Source organism: Semicossyphus pulcher, unplaced genomic scaffold, assembly GCF_022749685.1.
Source record: "Semicossyphus pulcher isolate SPU_LCO1_2020_fin unplaced genomic scaffold, fSemPul1.0.p SCAF_3, whole genome shotgun sequence".
NCBI classification, from domain to species: domain Eukaryota; kingdom Metazoa; phylum Chordata; class Actinopteri; order Labriformes; family Labridae; genus Semicossyphus; species Semicossyphus pulcher.
The window spans coordinates 33626395-33643796 of NW_027211704.1; the positions used below are offsets into that span (position 1 = coordinate 33626395).

Consider the following 17402-nt stretch of genomic DNA (forward strand, 5'->3'; position numbering starts at 1 on the left):
CCGAACACACAGTTTGACATGTTTCATGTTTTATTCAAACGTTTGTATAGAGATGATGAAGCTCTGCCTGAAATGACATGAAACCCTACAAGAGCTTCATCAGTCAGCAGCATAAACAGACATGAACTTTCAGATATAGAGCACAATGCAAACTTCACAGTCAACAACAGTAAACACTCAGAGTCCAGTTTATTAGGTACACCTGGCTAACACTAATGCAGGCTAATACAACAGTGCTGTGATAAATGATGAAGGTGATAATGTTCAGTGTTGAGCTCAGTCTAACTGTACTGCATTAAACAGTGTTTCTGTTATTGAGCCGCCCTCATTGATATAAATGTGGACGACTAAATAATAAAAACAGCGTCAGTATGAGGCAGCACAGTTCAACATCAAACTACATCCTCCAGAAACTGAACATGATCACCTCCATGAAGGAGGAGTTATTACAGCACTGCTGTATTAGCCTGCGTTAGCTTTAGCATTAGCATTAGCTCGGTGTACCTAATAAACTGGACTCTGATTGTGTAGTTCAGTGTGTAACTGTACCTGACACACTCTGGCTGAGCACCTGAAGAAATAGAAAGAAGCAACACATGCTCGTCCCAAATAATGTTAACAACACAAATATGTCAATAAAAAAATAAGTCACATTATATTTGACTTTAGCTGCTAAATATTGCGTGATAACGTTTGGTTTATAGACTGCAGTTAGTAAGTGACACACACACACACACACATACACACAGGGGGAAGTTGGGGTTCAGTGTGTTGCTCAAGGACACTTCAACATGTTGGACAGGAGGAGTCGGGGATTGAACCACCGACCCTGTGATTGATGGACGGTCTTTGCTCAGCATGAGCTGATTTTCTGTCACGTTCTCTGGACTGTTACAGTTCTCTTTATTCAGGCCTCAGACAGAAGTCTATAAGAACTTTTGTGTTTTTATTCGGATTTAAAAACAGAAAAGTTTTGAGAGCAAAACTTTCACACTGAAAGCAAAAAATAGATTTGAGCCAAAAAGTCAAAACTGCACTCAATTTATATGCAAGTAAAATACATTTGTGATTTTAATGCAGATAAAAAACTCTTTGTTTGCAAGTTTTGTTTGCAGTTGAGCTGAATTTGTGGGCGGGACCAACACTGAAAGACGCGTCTCTATTGGCCAGTCTCGATCAGAGAGACACTCTGCAACATCCACCGTTAGTTTACCAGAGAGAAAGTCTGAAGAACATGGAGGAGACGAAGTGGAAGAGGACAAGACGTAAAATCAATGAGCAGGTTTATTTATACACAACTTCTGTCTTAGTCATAGATACACTGTCAGGCTGGAGAATGTTTAATTCAGCTGAACTTAAAAGAAAACGGGATTCAAGAGCAAAACTTTGTGATTTGTAAACATAAGTTTTAATTGTCAAACAAAAAGTATTTTTTCCATCAGGACATTTTAATTAAAACAATATTTTTTTCACTGGCAGTGTCAAAATGTTTGCTCTCAAACTATTCAGTTAGATTGTAAAATAAAAACACTAAAGTCACCTCACAGAAGTCTCTCGTCGGCCTCCAGCTCATCAAACATGCTGCTGCTCAGATTTGACCTCATTATAGGAGAAGAAAACACAAACAGAAACTTCCATTCTTCACTCGCTGCCTGTGAGATTTACAGTTTCACATTTCAGAACAAAGCTCAGAAATACATCACAGACATTTGAACTTTTTCTGAGACCATCAGGCTGTTCTGGTCCGAGCTCCTCAGCTTTGAACACGTTTATAAAACTGGCTTTTATTGGAAGTTTACTTTAATCAGGTCCAAAATCAGTGCATAAGTATAAAAGAGACGCAAATATCATCAGAAAGATTTAAAAAGAACAAAAGAAACGCAGAACAGAGAGCAAGAAATCATCATTCTTCCTCAACAACATTCAGACAATCATTTTGCTTTGAAAGCTTCACAAGAGTTAAACTCAGAGTTCATTTATTCTCACTGAACAGAATGATTCATTAATATCACTTCTGTCAGCATTTAAGGCCACTTTCTCTCTTCTGTTGTCACCTCGTTAACTCCAATCTGTCTCTGACCTCTGTCTCATCCCGATCACAGTACAGGTGCTCCAGCTTTTATTGTGAAGGACTGACAGTGTTGCATGTTAAGGTTCAAGGTGGTGTATAAAAATGTTCTGTGTCTTTGTTACATATAAATCTCAAAGAGCGACAGTATGCTGTAATGAAGAGATAAGTTTAGATCTTAGATAAATGTTCTGACAGTATAAAACTATTTTCCACTCTTTTGGTGGATTTTAAAAAACAGCTACGCTTAAAAAAACGACTTCCTTCAGTTTTTGTCCGAACACATCTGAAGGTAAAAGTCCAGTTACATAAACATGTGGTGCAAATTTAAACACAATTTCCATAAATTGGCATCCTGCCTGAAGTAAGTGAGGAGCAGCCAAAATGTCCTCACCATCACACAGCACGGTCTGAACCTCAGACTGGTTCTCACACAGTTTAACAACAACACACACAAACTGGAGCAGCCGACTTCACAGCACATGTAAAGCTGGTCGTCTTGATCAGTTGGTTTCTATGTATTATCAGGCGTCTGTTTGAGGGACTGCTGTCCTTCCTGTAGGATCAAAGGAATTAGAGTCAAAGTTCTATTCAAGACAATCACAACCGACTCCATCGACTCTGAGTGTAAATACAAGCTGAATACTGCACGACTGAGGAGGTCAAACTACTGTCAGGACTCTGAGCTGGAGACACATGGAAATCATTTCTGGATATTTTGATACAACTGATGATCTGAACTTACCTTTTTTAGACTTGCAGAGCTTATGAACGAGCACTACCACAACACCAACAACAACAAAAAAAAGAATGCCAAAAACTGCAGCAGTAACCAACGATCCAGTGGAGCCCTCGTCTGAAACAGAGAACATAGAGTTGTTGTGACTCTCAGAGTGTAACTGCAGATCACACACAGCAGACTGGACGTCACAGCCGACACAAAGAGAACAACTAAAGGTGAGCATCCTCCTGAAATCTAAGCTGTCAAACTGTGTGCAGATAAAAGCAGCACTGGGATGAATCTCAGCAGGAACAGTGATGTTAGCTCTGATCTGATGCTGATGCCACAAACATTTTTTTTTTGGTTGCACATAAGAATAATAATTATTCAATCAATAATCCTGTTTCCTTCACAGGGGCTCAAAAAAGTGACTAATTCTCAGGATTTTAGTCTCTAAATCGTCCCTGTGAGGGTTTTCCATGTGACCTCAGGATCAGGTCGCAGCAGCTGTTTTTTAAAGCTTCTCTGAGGAACTTTTGGTTTGTGTTGATTTTGGCGCCCCCTGTGGACAAAGTTGTCCCTCTTATCTCTTTGCTGATCTCGTCCTGAACATCTGTAAGAAGAGTTTTTTTTAACGTTCATACAAGTCACTCGCTGTGAATCCATGAGAAATATGTAACCCGCAGTGGTAACAGGCATTAAAAATAACTCTAAAGATATAATCAGTCTTGTCACTGATGGTCTGGTTTGCTTTTGTAGCTCATACAGAGGCAGCATTATTTATTTCAGTCTGTTCAATAACCAGCTAAAAACTGCTCACCAGAGCTTTAATATAATATGGTATAATATAGTAATAATATAGTATAGTATAGTATAGAATAGTATTATATAGTACTGTGTGAAGTTTACTAAGTTCTTGTGTGTGGAATGAGCTCGTTGTGTGGCTGATCAGAATGATCTCACATTCTCTCTGTTGTTCTCCAGACACTCTGACGCTTCCTGTGATCTCTGCAGATTCATGAAGCTCAGTCTCAGTCTGCGTAAAACTGAACTTTAACTCAGCTTGAAAACAATTGTGCAGACGTCTTCATCACATCTGGCTTTGCTTTCAGTCTGTTCACACATTAAATGTTACAAAGCAAATAAAACACACAAATTAAATGATGTAAATATAAAAACAAGGGGTAGGTCATATTTTGTGTTTCCTGTATCAAACTAGTTCAGTCAGTTGGTTCAGTCAGCTGGTTCAGTCAGCACCACAGTCACACCTGACAGTTAGTGCGAGACAACAAGATCAAAGACATTTCATGACTTCTTTGGAATTTGACTGTTGGAGTGTTTTTACACTTTGTGTTTATTCAGCACAAACACCTGAAATAAGAACAATACAGGTGTTTTGGTTAATAACATTTTTCACTCAGTTTGAAACATGTTCCTCGTGTGCCAACGAGACTTCATCCCAACACGTGAGAGCAGCCAAACGCCACTTCCCTGTCACCACAACGACCTCCATTTGAAAACAAGTGATGTGAAAGAGCCGACAGTAAACTGGAAAACACTTGTAGCAACAAGCCCAACGAGTTCAGTCTGATCGTTTAAAATTATCTTTAAATCAAATCACTATAAGGAGAAACTCACGATGGATGTACACAAAGATGTCATCCTCAATCTGGTGGCAAATGACGACACAGTTGTAGCGGTCAGTTGTGGTCACAGTAGTTTGGAGGATGATGTCGTAGCTGCCTCCTCTTTCTGTGACCTGTGGTCCTTTAGCATGAAGGATGTTTCCAGAACTGTCCTGCCACTCCACTTTAGGTTTAGGAGAAGCTCCTCGAACTACACACTGCAGCAGGGACCAGTCCTTTGTTTGATCAAGTATCTTGACATCCGGCTTTGGACATGTACCTGTGTAAGAAGTATAAACAATACAGACAAAAACAAACAAGCTAAATATACGGCTCAATAACACATCCAATAATCTTTTTCACAGGGCATGATGTGATGAAGGACCAATCAGCAGCCCTCTACATCATAACACAGCTGCTTGGTGTGGTGGAGTGTCCTTTGGTCATCGTTAAAGGGCAGCAGACACACAGACTTCACCTTATGGATGAACTTTATTAAAAGGCTTGTTGGACTTTACATTGAGTGAGTAAAGTGAGTTGTCAAATCCCTCGTCTTCTTTGAACTTAGAGTTAATATAAAGTCATATAATGTAGGTTAAGGATGACATCACAGTTTCCTCTTGCTTGTTAGAGATCGTTAGAGGCCTGTTATATTGTTATATAAAGTGTTCTGTGTATGTCACAGTTTCCATTTCCTGGTCTCATTCATCCATTCATTCACTCTCTGCCTCGGCCACGCATCCGCTTCCCTCTGCTCTGCTTAAATCAGGACAATCACACACACCTGCACATACACCTGGCTGCAATCACTCTGCCACTATAAAGACTCCGGTTTTACTCGCACTCATTGCCAGATTGTTCTTCGACATCCTGATGCAAGACTCTCCAGCGTTTCCCGATTGGATTACCTGTTGCCGACCCTGTCTGTCCCCGACTCTTCTCTTTTGCCTGCTACCCGGTAAAATACCCTGCCTTCTGTACCAGACTACGAGACTTTGTTCAGTCCTCCTGTTTCTCTGCCAGTTTGAAGTGTGTGTTGTTTTACCACATCAGTGGTGGATTTTCTCCGCAACGCATTACCTCCGCGGAGAGAATACAGGGATTACACCTGTGCCTGCTGTTTACTGTGTTTCCTGTCAGCTTGTATCTCTGCCTGAAGCTATCAGTAAAAGACACTGTGAACTGTACCTGGTTGTCTGTGTGTTGCTTCAGCAGCAGCAGGAACATATGGCGGCTTCATTCGCTGAGACTCATCGGAATGTTTCCTCTCTGGAGCACGCTATGTCTTCACTAGTCGCCCAAGTACAGCAGTTAGCCTCCGTGCTAACGTTGCAGACTTTTCTCAGAGGAATTACGCAAAGTTTTCAGCCCGGGGGCCGAAAGATCAGATGCTGGACAGGGACTTTTTCTGCTGAGTCAGGGGACTCGGACTGTGGCTGATTTTTCCATAGACTTTGTACTCAAGCTCGTCAGAGCAATTGGAATACGGCTGCCTTATGTGACACTTTCCTGCATGGATTAGCAGACTACGTCAAGGATGAACTCGTCTCACATGATCTTCCATCTACGCTCGATGAGGTCATTGAGCTCGCCATCCGAATCGATCTCCCTGTCCAGGCTTGGAGACGAGAGAGACGGCAGGGGGGCACCGGACGTTTTCCTGTGGGTCGGGGCCAAAGAGCATCCGCAGCAGACAGCCCAGCCAGACCAGCAGAGCTACCATCTAATGGGGTCGAGCCGATGCAGTTGGGCCGTTCCCGCCTCTCTCCGGAGGACAGTCAATGCTGGCGCCAGACCTCTGTCTCTACTGCGGCCTGTGTGGTCATTTCCTCGCCAACTCCCCTGTAAAAGACAGGGCTCATCAGTATGTGGGGGAGTTCTGATGAGCCGCACTCCGACTAAACTCCTTCCCACCCAGAGACCTCTGATCCACGCTTGTGTCCTGTTGCCAGGCGGGTCCCACACGCTCGCCTGTTTCATTGACTCTGGGGCTGATGTTAGCATCATGGACGATGAATTCATCACTCAGCTGGAGTTTGGCCGAGTTCTCCTTCCCAAGCCATTGCCGGCCAGGGCTCTGGACGGTCATCTCCTAGGGACGGTCACTCATCAGACCACCCCTGTCCATCTGATGATTTCCGGCAACCACCACGAAACTCTGCAGTTCCACATCCTGCCTTCACCTCTTCAGCCACTGGTCCTGGGACACGCTTGGCTTCGCCGCCATAACCCTCACATTGATTGGTCCACGGGGGACATTCTGGGGTGGAGTCCATCGTGCCACGAGATCTGCCTCAAAGAAGCCTTGGTGCCTCACGTATGGCCAGTCACCAGTCCTGCTCCTGATTTGTCTTCTGTGCCAGCTGAATACCATGATTTCCAGGAGGTATTCAGCAAAACCAAGGCCACCTCTCTACCTCCTCATAGACCCTATGACTATGCCATCGACCTGCAACCAGGCACTTATCCTCCCAGGGGGCGTCTCTACTCCCTGTCAGCACCTGAGAGAGAGGCCATGGAGAAGTATATCAACGACTCTCTGGCGGCGGGCATCATTCGGCTGTCGTCGTCTCCAGCTGGGGCTGTTTTCTTCTTTGTAAGGAAGAAGGACAAGTCACTAAGACGTTGCATCGATTACCGGGGTCTTAACGACATTACGGTAAAGAACCGATACCCTCTTCCTCTCATTTCCTCAGCTTTTGAACTATTAAAAGGAGCCTCTATCTTCACCAAACTCAACCTGCATAACGCCTACCATTTAGTACGGATCCGAGAGGGGGACGAGTGGTAAACCGCCTTCAATACCGCCACTGGACACTATGAGAACCTGGTCATGCCTTTCGGTCTGACCAACGGTCCAGCGGTTTTCCAAGCCATGGTGAATGACGTTCTGAGAGATATGTTGAATAAATATATCTTTGTCTACTTGGATGATATCCTCATTTTCTTTCGTTCCCGAGAGGAACACATCAATCATGTACAGACTGTTCTTCAGCGCCTCCTCGAGAACTCTTTGTTTGTCAAGGCAGAGAAATGTGAATTTCATGCTTCATCTGTCACATTTCTTGGATACATTATCGGCCAGGATAACATGCAGATGGATCCAGAAAAGGTTTCTGCAGTCACCACCTGGCCTGTTCCGGAGAACTGTAAGCAGCTCCAGAGGTTCCTTGGCTTCGCTAACTTCTACCGGAGGTTTGTCCGGAGCTACAGCACTGTTGCTGCTCCTCTCACGGCTCTTACGTCATCCAAGGTCCCATTCCGGTGCTCTCCAGCAGCAGAGGCGACCTTCCAGAACTTGAAATCCCGGTTCACCTCTGCTCCCATCCTCCAAGTTCCTGATCCTGATCGGCAGTTTGTTGTGGAGGTCGACGCATCGGACGTCGGGGGTTGGGGCAGTACTGTCTCAGCGTGCTGCAGCCGACCAGAAGCTTCGTCCCTGTGCCTTCTTCTCTCGTCGGCTCACTCCAGCAGAGAGAAACTATGACATTGGTAATCGGGAACTGCTGGCAGTGAAATTGGCATTGGAGGAGTGGCGTCATTGGCTCGAGGGAACTCAACTACCTTTTTTGGTTTGGACTGATCACAAGAACCTGGAATATATCCGCACAGCCATACGCCTCAACTCCAGACAAGCCAGATGGTCCCTCTTCTTCACAAGGTTCCACTTCACCCTCTCCTATCGTCCCGGATCTCGCAACGTCAAGCCAGACGCCCTGTCCCGCCGCTTTCACGGCGGCGATGAGTCCTCTCACAAGCCCGACTCCATCCTTCCTGCTCCTTGTCTGGTGGCTGCGGTCTCCTGGGAGATAGAGGAGAGGGTGAGACCGCTTTAGAGGACCAGCCCGGTCCCAGTGGTCCCCCGGGTCGTCTGTATGTTCCCCAGACACTGAGAGGGGAGGTTCTCAAATGGGCTCACGACTCCTGTCTTTTCGGTCATCCTGGGATCCAGAGGACTAAGAAGATGGTTCAACAGCGATTTTGGTGGGCTATGCTAGATGAGGACACTCGGGGGAACGTAAAGGCCTGTCCAGTCTGTAACCAGCACAACTCTTCTCATCAGGCTCCTGCCGGTCTCCTGCAGCCTCTGCCGGTGCCTCATCGCCCGTGGTCTCACATCTCACTGGACTTTGTCACCGGTCTGCCACCGTCTGACAAAAACACCACCATCTTGACGGTGGTAGATCGGTTAAGCAAAATGGCACATTTTGTCCCCCTGACTAAGTTGCCCTCTGCCAAAGAGACGGCCATGGCGGTCCTGCAACATGTGTTCCGGCTCCATGGGCTGCCCGTGGATGTGGTCTCCGACCATGGCCCCCAGTTTACCTCCGTCTTCTGGAAAGAATTTTGCAAGTTGCTGGGGGCCACAGTCAGCTTATCCTCCGGCTTCCATCCCCAGTCAGACCGAGAGAAAGAATCAGGAGATGGAGACGACCTTGCGGTGCATGGTCTCACAAAATCCTTCCTCCTGGTCCCAGCAACTCCTGTGGGTGGAATACGCCCACAACACATTAACTAGCTCAGCCACTGGGCTCTCTCCCCTCCAGTGTGCTTATGGCTTCCAGCCTCCGCTCCTCCCGTCCCAGGAGGAGGAGGAGGTATCTTGCCCTTCAGTCCAGGTATTCATCCGCCGATGCCGTCGAACTTGGGCTCGGGCGCAAGCATCCTTGCTGGGCTCTGCTGACAGCTATTCTGCGTCGGCCAACAGGCGCCGCACTCCAGCTCCCACCTACCAGATTGGCCAAAAGGTTTGGCTTTCCACCCAAGACCTCCCTCTACAGGTGGAGTCCAAGAAACTGGCACCCAGGTTCATCGGTCCTTTCGAAATAGAAAGGATCATCAATCCTGCGGCAGTAAGACTCAAGCTTCCCTGGTCCGTGAGAGTTCACCCTACCTTCCACGTCTCCAGAGTAAAACCGTTCAGAGAGAGTCCCCTGGTGCCGGCGGCTCTGCCGCCACCTCCCCCACATCTCATCGATGGGGTCCTGCCTACACGATTCGCCGCTTGCTTCAGTCCCGCCGCCGGAGAAGGGGTCTTCAGTACCTCGTCGACTGGAAAGGGTACGGTCCGGAGAAGTGATCCTGGATCCTGGCCCGATTCGTCCTTGACCCTCGTGTGATCAGGGCCTTTCACCATCAACACCCTGATCAACCGGCAAGATCCACTCCAGCTTCCAGAAGGACTACTTCGCCGATCACTACTCCAGAGTCTCCAGAGGAGGAAGACTCGGCTTCGGATGAGGAAGATCCCAGCTCTGAGCACCATGGGGCTGGAACCTTGGAGGAGTCATCCTCAGATGAGGAGTGTTCACGTCATCTGCCTCCCATCTCCTGTTCAGATGAGGAGATGTTACCCGTCTCCCACCATGTGGAGACGATGGAATGGCACGGCGTCTCGGAGGAATTCTTTTGTTTTCTATCATTTAGTTATTTTGTTTAACACTGATAATGAGTAAACCTACTGCTACAGCAGAGACACAAATGGGCTTTAGGTGTTTTTATTTGGCTGCTAGATTTAATCTTTTGAGTCTATATTCGAGTTTCTGTGCAGAATATGTCCAACTTTGATTTAACTAGCTGCTAACTTTGATTTGATTTTCACAGTTAATCTGACTCTCTGAAGGCATAAGATTAGTTTATCTTGTGTTGTGTTTTTATAATGTCAGATATTTTTTACTTGCAAACTAAACTACATTTTTTTTATTTTTATATATATATATATATATATTTTTTTTTAAAGATTATTTTTTTTGCTTTTTGCCTTTATTCGATAGGAAAGCTGAAGAGAGACAGGAAATGTGGGGAGTAGAGTGTGGGGTCTGACATGCACAAATGATCGGCAGACCGGGAGTCGAACCTGCAATCAGTGCGACGAGGACTGTAGCCTCTGTATATGGGCCGCCTGCTCTACCGACTGAGCCAAACCAGCGCCCCTATTTTTATATATTTATATTTGTTGCAACAAATAAAGTGAGCATCAATGAGGATATATTAGAAACACCTCTCTGCATCTCAACTAAAATAATGAATCATCAAAACAAGCTGCAGTCTGCAGAAAGACTTTAAAGTTGATCAACATCCCTCTAAATGATTGTAACAGAAACTGATCAGTGTAACCTTGATGTCTGATTTTCTGCAGAGCTGTTGAATAACGCTGCTTTAGTTTGAGATTGTTGTCTTCAGTTAAATCAAATCAAAGGATGATGTCCAACACAGAGAGTCATAAAGATTGATACAGTTTGTGAATCAGGTCTGTGGATGTTTACTCAGCACATACATGTGACAGGTAGTGCGTGTCATCTTCATAATCAGGACTCACCTGCAACGTTTTCCTCTGTTCTGTCCTTTAATCTTTCAAGGTGCGGAGGTTGTACGTGACCTGAAATGTATGTGCAAAGATTAATAAATATATGTACTGTGTATTTTCTTGTTCACTAAAGACGTCAATACACACATTTTTATACCTAGTTTAACAGCTCGGATTAACCCTAACCCTGAAGACACAAACATCTAGTCATCATTGTGTTAACATGCAGAGTCGTCATGTAAGAAAGAATAAGATAAGATGAATAAGATACCTAAAACCACACAAACAGGTATTTCTGGTTGGTTGAAAAAATAAGCGGTCCTTCCGGTGAATGCGTACATGACAAAGTAAGTTATAAATAGATTTCTTGATTGTTCAGGTGGGATAATGTCGTGTGTAGTGCGCATTATTTCTGTTTAGTATCAGTGATTATGTGTGTTCCTTTAAGCATGTTTCTGACACAATAACTTTATTGATCCCCAAAGGGACATTCATTACAATACCAATATTTCAATACCAGTTAAGCTAACCATCTATCACCCACTTACAATGCAGTGCTGACTTCTCTGAGATCACACTCACACTCAGGATCATGTGAGCTTATCGACCCATCAACACCAGAGGGGACTAACTAATTTATTTGCATTGAAGAGGATAAAAAATGTAATGATTGTAAATCAGTGAAATATGTAAACTTTAAGTCCTTAAATTGTCTGTGAAAAAACTTTTAAACTAACATTGAATATCTTCACCCTCAACTAGTTTTTTAAAACCTCTTTTCTGGGTACCTCGGCTCTACTTACAATACTAGAAAATACTATATAATAGTATAAATACTACACTGCAGCACTCTTTGCATCCCTGTTTACAGTTTAAAACATGTTAGTTGTCTTAAAGGCTTGAAGGAGACCTGAAGGTGGAAACATGCTGACTTTAGTTTTCCTCCATTAAAAGCTTCTTATTCCTTCCTTAATGCCTGGCCTGTTATTTTGTTTGTTGTTTTCCTCCTGTATTAAACTACTCGTTATATATTTATTGTTGCTAATGTTCAGCTTTCTTGTCCTTGTTTTAGCTGTATGTCTGTGTATCCTCTAAACATTCTCCTTCTAAGAGCCACACCTTGCTGGACTCCTTCCTTGAGCATTAAACACGTTTCCAGGGAAGCACTAGACTGCACACACACAGTAGCCTACATACACACACATAAATATACACACACTTGCAGCAGTAATGGCATCTAAACCAGCTCTGGGTGTGACAGCTGATTATTATAAGTCTGTAAGTTTAATTAAGTTTAATATTAAAATACGCGGCAGCCTTTACCGTCCTGTTTCCTGGCAGCTGATCTGTTTTCTGGTTGTTCATTTAATTTAAATTAAATTAGCTTAAGTCTTATTACCGAGACTTCTTACCGTTTACATCTCCAGCCGTTATCTTCGCCCCGAACAGCAGACAGAGAGAGACGAGAGGAAGCAGCTCCATGGTTTCCATCCTCAGATCTGACGTCACAGCACGTTAACGTCTCAATTTAAAGACTCTGCAGACACTCCCAGCGGCGTGATTGGCCCCTCACGCAGCACTTTCGGTTTCGGTTTGCAGCCGACACATTCCGGGAATAGACTCTTTTTTTTTTAACTTAAACTTTACACAACGAACATGAATGGCTTCTTTGTCCAAGACGACACAAAAGCATCAAATTACATTTAAAGTTAAAAAAGAAAACTGGGGGAACAAAATAAATAACAGTAAAAAAGAAAAGAAAAAAGGAGTTCCAGGGGTTCTGTTTTGTCTTTATTTAAAACAAGGACATGTACAAAACAAGATAGTGTGGTAAGGAACATTGTTTATGTTGAGTGCAGCTTTTGAACGCAGCCCCTTACCTGACTCCTCCTCCACCAACCCCTAACCAGGCCAGGTAATATAAGGCCGGGGTTCTCAAGCGTTTTGGGGCCAGTGATCCCTTAAAGGGGAGAACATTTTCCAAGGACCGTCTCATAATCGTAACACTGATTCAGCATAATGCTCACTACCATTTGAACTCTTTGATGCCGCTGGAACTTTTTGTATTGTAAATCTTATCAACCTAAATACTTCAGACCTGTTTCATAGAGATAAACAGAAAAACATTTCACTTTGAATCATGTTAATACCACTGACATACTTTAAATCAGAGGCTCATTTTATTCAAACTGCTTGTGGACTCAACTTGACGGCTTTTATACTTTAATTGATCTTAAAAGCTTTTGGAAAATGAACAGCAGCAAGACAGACGCAGGAACAGCTCACAGCAACCTGAGAGAACGATGTAGAGAGAAGAGTTTGTAGAGAGTGTTATACCCTTTGTGACGAAATTAGCACGTTGACGCGAGTCTTTCAGAAACTGGGAAGACCCGCTAATAGATGCCAATTGTCTCGTTTCCCATTGCCAGTGAAGTTTCCTCCTTTCGGTCTCTTTTCTGCTGCGTCACCGTCTGAGAGACAGGATTAGTAAACAGTGAAGATGTTACGGTGGTTAGGTCTTTATTGTATTTATTACTCATTCAGTCGGTGTATCAAACTCGGCTCCGACAAATTTGGAACGATGTCCGAGCGCTGCTCGGACGGAGACGATCAACTGAGATGAGTAGGAGTCGCAGAAGTTACCGACGTAGCACAGCATCACGCCGGAAAGGGGGCGGAGATTTACGTGTCGTCACGGGTTTTGTGTTCCCATCAATGCCGATCGGAGCCGAGGCAATAATTACCCGGGTCTACTGCAGAGTCATTTGACCCGGGCCTGAATGCCGATTGTAACATTTCCCACTGAGCAAAAAAGAAGTGCGTTAGCGGGGTTTAGCATTCTTTTTTCACCAGTGGGAAAGTGGCCTTAAAAAGAAGTCAGGGAAGGCAGAGCCAGGGTGAGGTGTCCTGTCTGAGGCGAGCACTCACCCCCGCCGGGTTTGGCTGTACAATGTACCTCCCCCTACTCCCCCATTTTCATGAGGAAAGAGAGAGCAACTCAAACTTGTAGTTGGACGGGCAGCGAGAGCCTTCCTCCTTTACATTTCTCCCCCTCACGGACAAACTGAATGGCTGCACTCTGTTCCTGATTGCATCCTGAGTTCACCTGTCGTCTTCTACTTTGAATCCCTGCTGCTAAACGTTTCAAACCTGGTTATGTCACCATGTGTAGTGACAGACTAATCTTACAACCTGACAGAACATGCCTCAAGGTGGCGGTCTCTGAACACAATGGGCACGATGGGTCCCCCTCTACCCAACATTTCAGGCTCTGGGGTGATGGCAGCACATCGTAAGTAGCCAATCACCTTTGTGTTTCCTCATGCGGCGATAGATAGAGACTTAACAGACATTTATTTACATGGAAATCTTTGAGATTACTTTAATGAAGAACTCGTTACGATGACACTTTATAATAAACTTGGTTCAGGTCAGGGAAGGATTGTGGGCGTGGTGATGGGACACACCGTAAATTCTCACAGAGTGGGCGGGGCCTTTATTTACCTGAGCTGCAGAGGGCACCAGGCTGTATATGAAGCAGGCTTATGTTCGAGACAGGCTGTTAGTTCTAATTCCCTCTGTGCATGTGGTCATATTTTAGTATGAAGCCTCATTTTTATATGATCTGCTCTGTTTATTCCAGTACCTGAGTGTTGTTCCTTAATAGTGTGAAAGCTCGAAGCTAGATCTAAAATTCAACTTGAGATAAATTCCCTGACACTGTGTCACGAAAGCCGTTCAGATTTCCCGACATCCTCAAATGCATCAGATCGATCCGACCTCCGCTCAACAAACTTGTCTTGTTAAAAGTTTTCTCCTCCTCTTGAGGACAGACCTGACAAAGCTTCATGTTGACTTGTTCCTAATCTGCATCATGATTATTATTCAAACATGTTTATTGATGTTTCACAAAGTATACAATCACAATAGAGCTCAGTACGCCCAAATAAGGTCAACATAAAAATGCAACATAGAAATACTAAAAGCTATTATTGCTAAGCATCAGAATTAGTAAATAAGGTGCAGCATCAATGACCGATTCGATGCAGCGGCCCTGGGTTTTACTCTCTGCCCTTTGCCGCGTGTGATGATTGTTTGATTATTGGCTCATATTTGTAAATAAAAAGGATGATAACATTCATCACTTATGAATAATTCAAAAATACATTTTTTAATTATTTGACTTTTTCTTTTTTCGGCCTTTATCTGTTGGTGCCGACCACGCCCCCGACTACTTACAGAGAGCCGGCTGTTATTGGAGAATTTACAGGAGTAACACTTGTATATGAAAGCAGAATGAGCCACATGCACATTCACCATCCCAACATCCTGTTCATCTACAGCCCTGATCCTCACCTTCACCTGACACTCATTTAACCTTTGACCTTAAAAACAGGTCTGAACTCTCAAACTGCCTGAAGTAAGTGAGGAGCAGCCAAAATGTCCTCACCATCACACAGCACGGTCTGAACCTCAGACTGGTTCTCACACAGTTTAACAACAACACACACAAACTGGAGCAGCCGACTTCACAGCACATGTAAAGCTGCTTCACTGGGTCCACTTTGTTCAGGTAGCAGCCCTGAATCACTGGGGTCTTTGAGGGTCTCTCCCTTCTCCTCGTCTGCAGGAAGAGAAACAAGATTATGTTCAAGACAATCACAACCGACTCGATCGACTCGGAGTGTAAATACCAACTGAACACTGCACGACTGAGGAGGTCAAAGTACTGACAGGACTCTGAGCTGGAGACACATGGAAAGACATCATGAATATTTTGATACAATTGATGATCTAATCTTACCTTTTTTACAACTGATGCGACCAGTGGCTAGAAGGAATACATGAACAACAAGCACTCCAACTAAAACAACACTGACAACAGCAGTAGCAACGATCCATCCAGGAGAGTCTGAAACAGAGAACACAGAGTTGTTGTGACTCTCAGAGTGTAACTGCAGATCACACACAGCAGACTGGACGTCACAGCCGACACAAAGAGAACAACTAAAGGTGAGCATCCTCCTGAAATCTAAGCTGTCAAACTGTGTGCAGATAAAAGCAGCACTGGGATGAATCTCAGCAGGAACAGTGATGTTAGCTCTGATCTGATGCTCAGTCTCCTCCTGCTCGGCTGCACAGCTCACAGGTTGCTTTTGGTTTTGGTCTCAGTAGTGAGGAGGGGGATGTTGGAGCTTCGTCCTGTTTCTATTGACTTCAGAAATATAGATTTTAATTCAATGTTTGACACAACGGTCTAATTAAATATCCTCTGCTCTTAAAGAAAACAAAGATAATCACACTGATTGGAAAGTTTCTGGATGATTCTTTGCAAAGATATGAGCTCTCTTCCTGCTCAGGTAGCCATATTCTAAGTTACACTGCCTCAGTTTGCAAAGCATTCTGGGAACTTTCTTCTAGCTTGGAGTCTGCATGTGAAAACGCTCCATTGAGAGGCGTTTGGAGGGTTAGACGACCACTACACCTGGACTGAGAGAGAAACAGGACACACTGCTCTCTGCAGGAGTCCAGATACATTCAGGGGCAGAGTTCAGAGGTCGGGCTCAGTGGGACAACTGGGATGCAGCCATTATAGTGGACTCAAAGTATCCCACAATGCATCAGGAGAAGCAGTGCACACCTAAGCAAACACTATATCCCATCATGCATTGTGCTGAAAGAATAAAAACAGCAGTGACATCATTAACGGAGCAGAGAAAATGAGGCGAGTAAAGGTTTCATGTTCAGATGAGCTCATTATATATTCGTCTGCAGAGAACTCTTTAATAGTGAGCAGGAAGTAGTGAACGAGTGAACGAGTGAATGATGTCACACATTAAATGTGAGCTCTTCTTGCAGCACTGACGGCTGCCCAGCGATGTCCACATTAAAACCATGACGTGCTTCTTGGTGGAGGGTCGGCTCTCCAGTTATTGGAGCTCAATGTGAGCAGAGCGACACACAGTCTGGATTTATGCAGCATGAAGCTCCAACTCTTAAAGACAAACACACTTTGAACTCTTTAATAAAAGGCTGCAGAGATGATTCAGAGGTCGTTCTGAGCGTCTCTTGTACAGACTGAGACACAGTTTCACATCTCTACACACACAGGGAAATATTTCAGCCTTCTTCAGCTCGTATTTCTGAGCTCACAAAAGCTCACAGTGTAATATTTATTATATGACTGGAAAATGTTCAACATTACAATCATTTATTTTCCTGTGAAAAAACACGAAGCGTCCTGATTGGTGAGTTTGAAAACATCCTTTCTGATCAAATCCATTGAGAGGATCTCTCATCAGATTGTGCTGCTTTAATATTCAGAGTTACTACAGTTATAAAAAGATCATTCATGTTTCAAACTCGGAGCTACCACCTGAAAGTCAACTTTAAATGACTGTCAAATATTACTGGACCATATGAAGAGCTCCAACATGAAGGGATGCTGTGATCATGTTTGGTCACAGGATTATTTAGTGTTTATTGATGCTTTTATTTTGAAAGAGCTGGCTGCTTTAGGTACGGATAGGCTGGGCAGGCACCTGTGAAGGTGTTTGTTTGTTTACCTGTGAGAGGAACACAGAAGACGCCGACGATCTTTGTTTGACGGCACAAAGTTTAAATAAACCTCAAAGAAATTTATTCTTGGCTGGAAAATTCAATGTTTTGATCCCTGCGTGA

General features: G+C 44.2%; 1 protein-coding gene across 1 annotated transcript in view; it reads right to left on the minus strand.

The window, feature by feature from the left end:
* Nucleotides 1-4022: 4022 nt before the first annotated feature.
* Nucleotides 4023-17402, minus strand: part of LOC138605280 (CD276 antigen-like) — a 33350-nt gene continuing 19970 nt past the window's right edge. Inside the window, exons 5-6 of the mRNA XM_069677426.1 lie at nt 4428-4694; nt 4023-4057 (exon numbers count right to left, since the gene is read on the minus strand). Coding sequence (XP_069533527.1) covers nt 4023-4057; nt 4428-4694 — 302 coding nt within the window. The remainder of the gene's footprint in view (nt 4058-4427; nt 4695-17402) is intronic.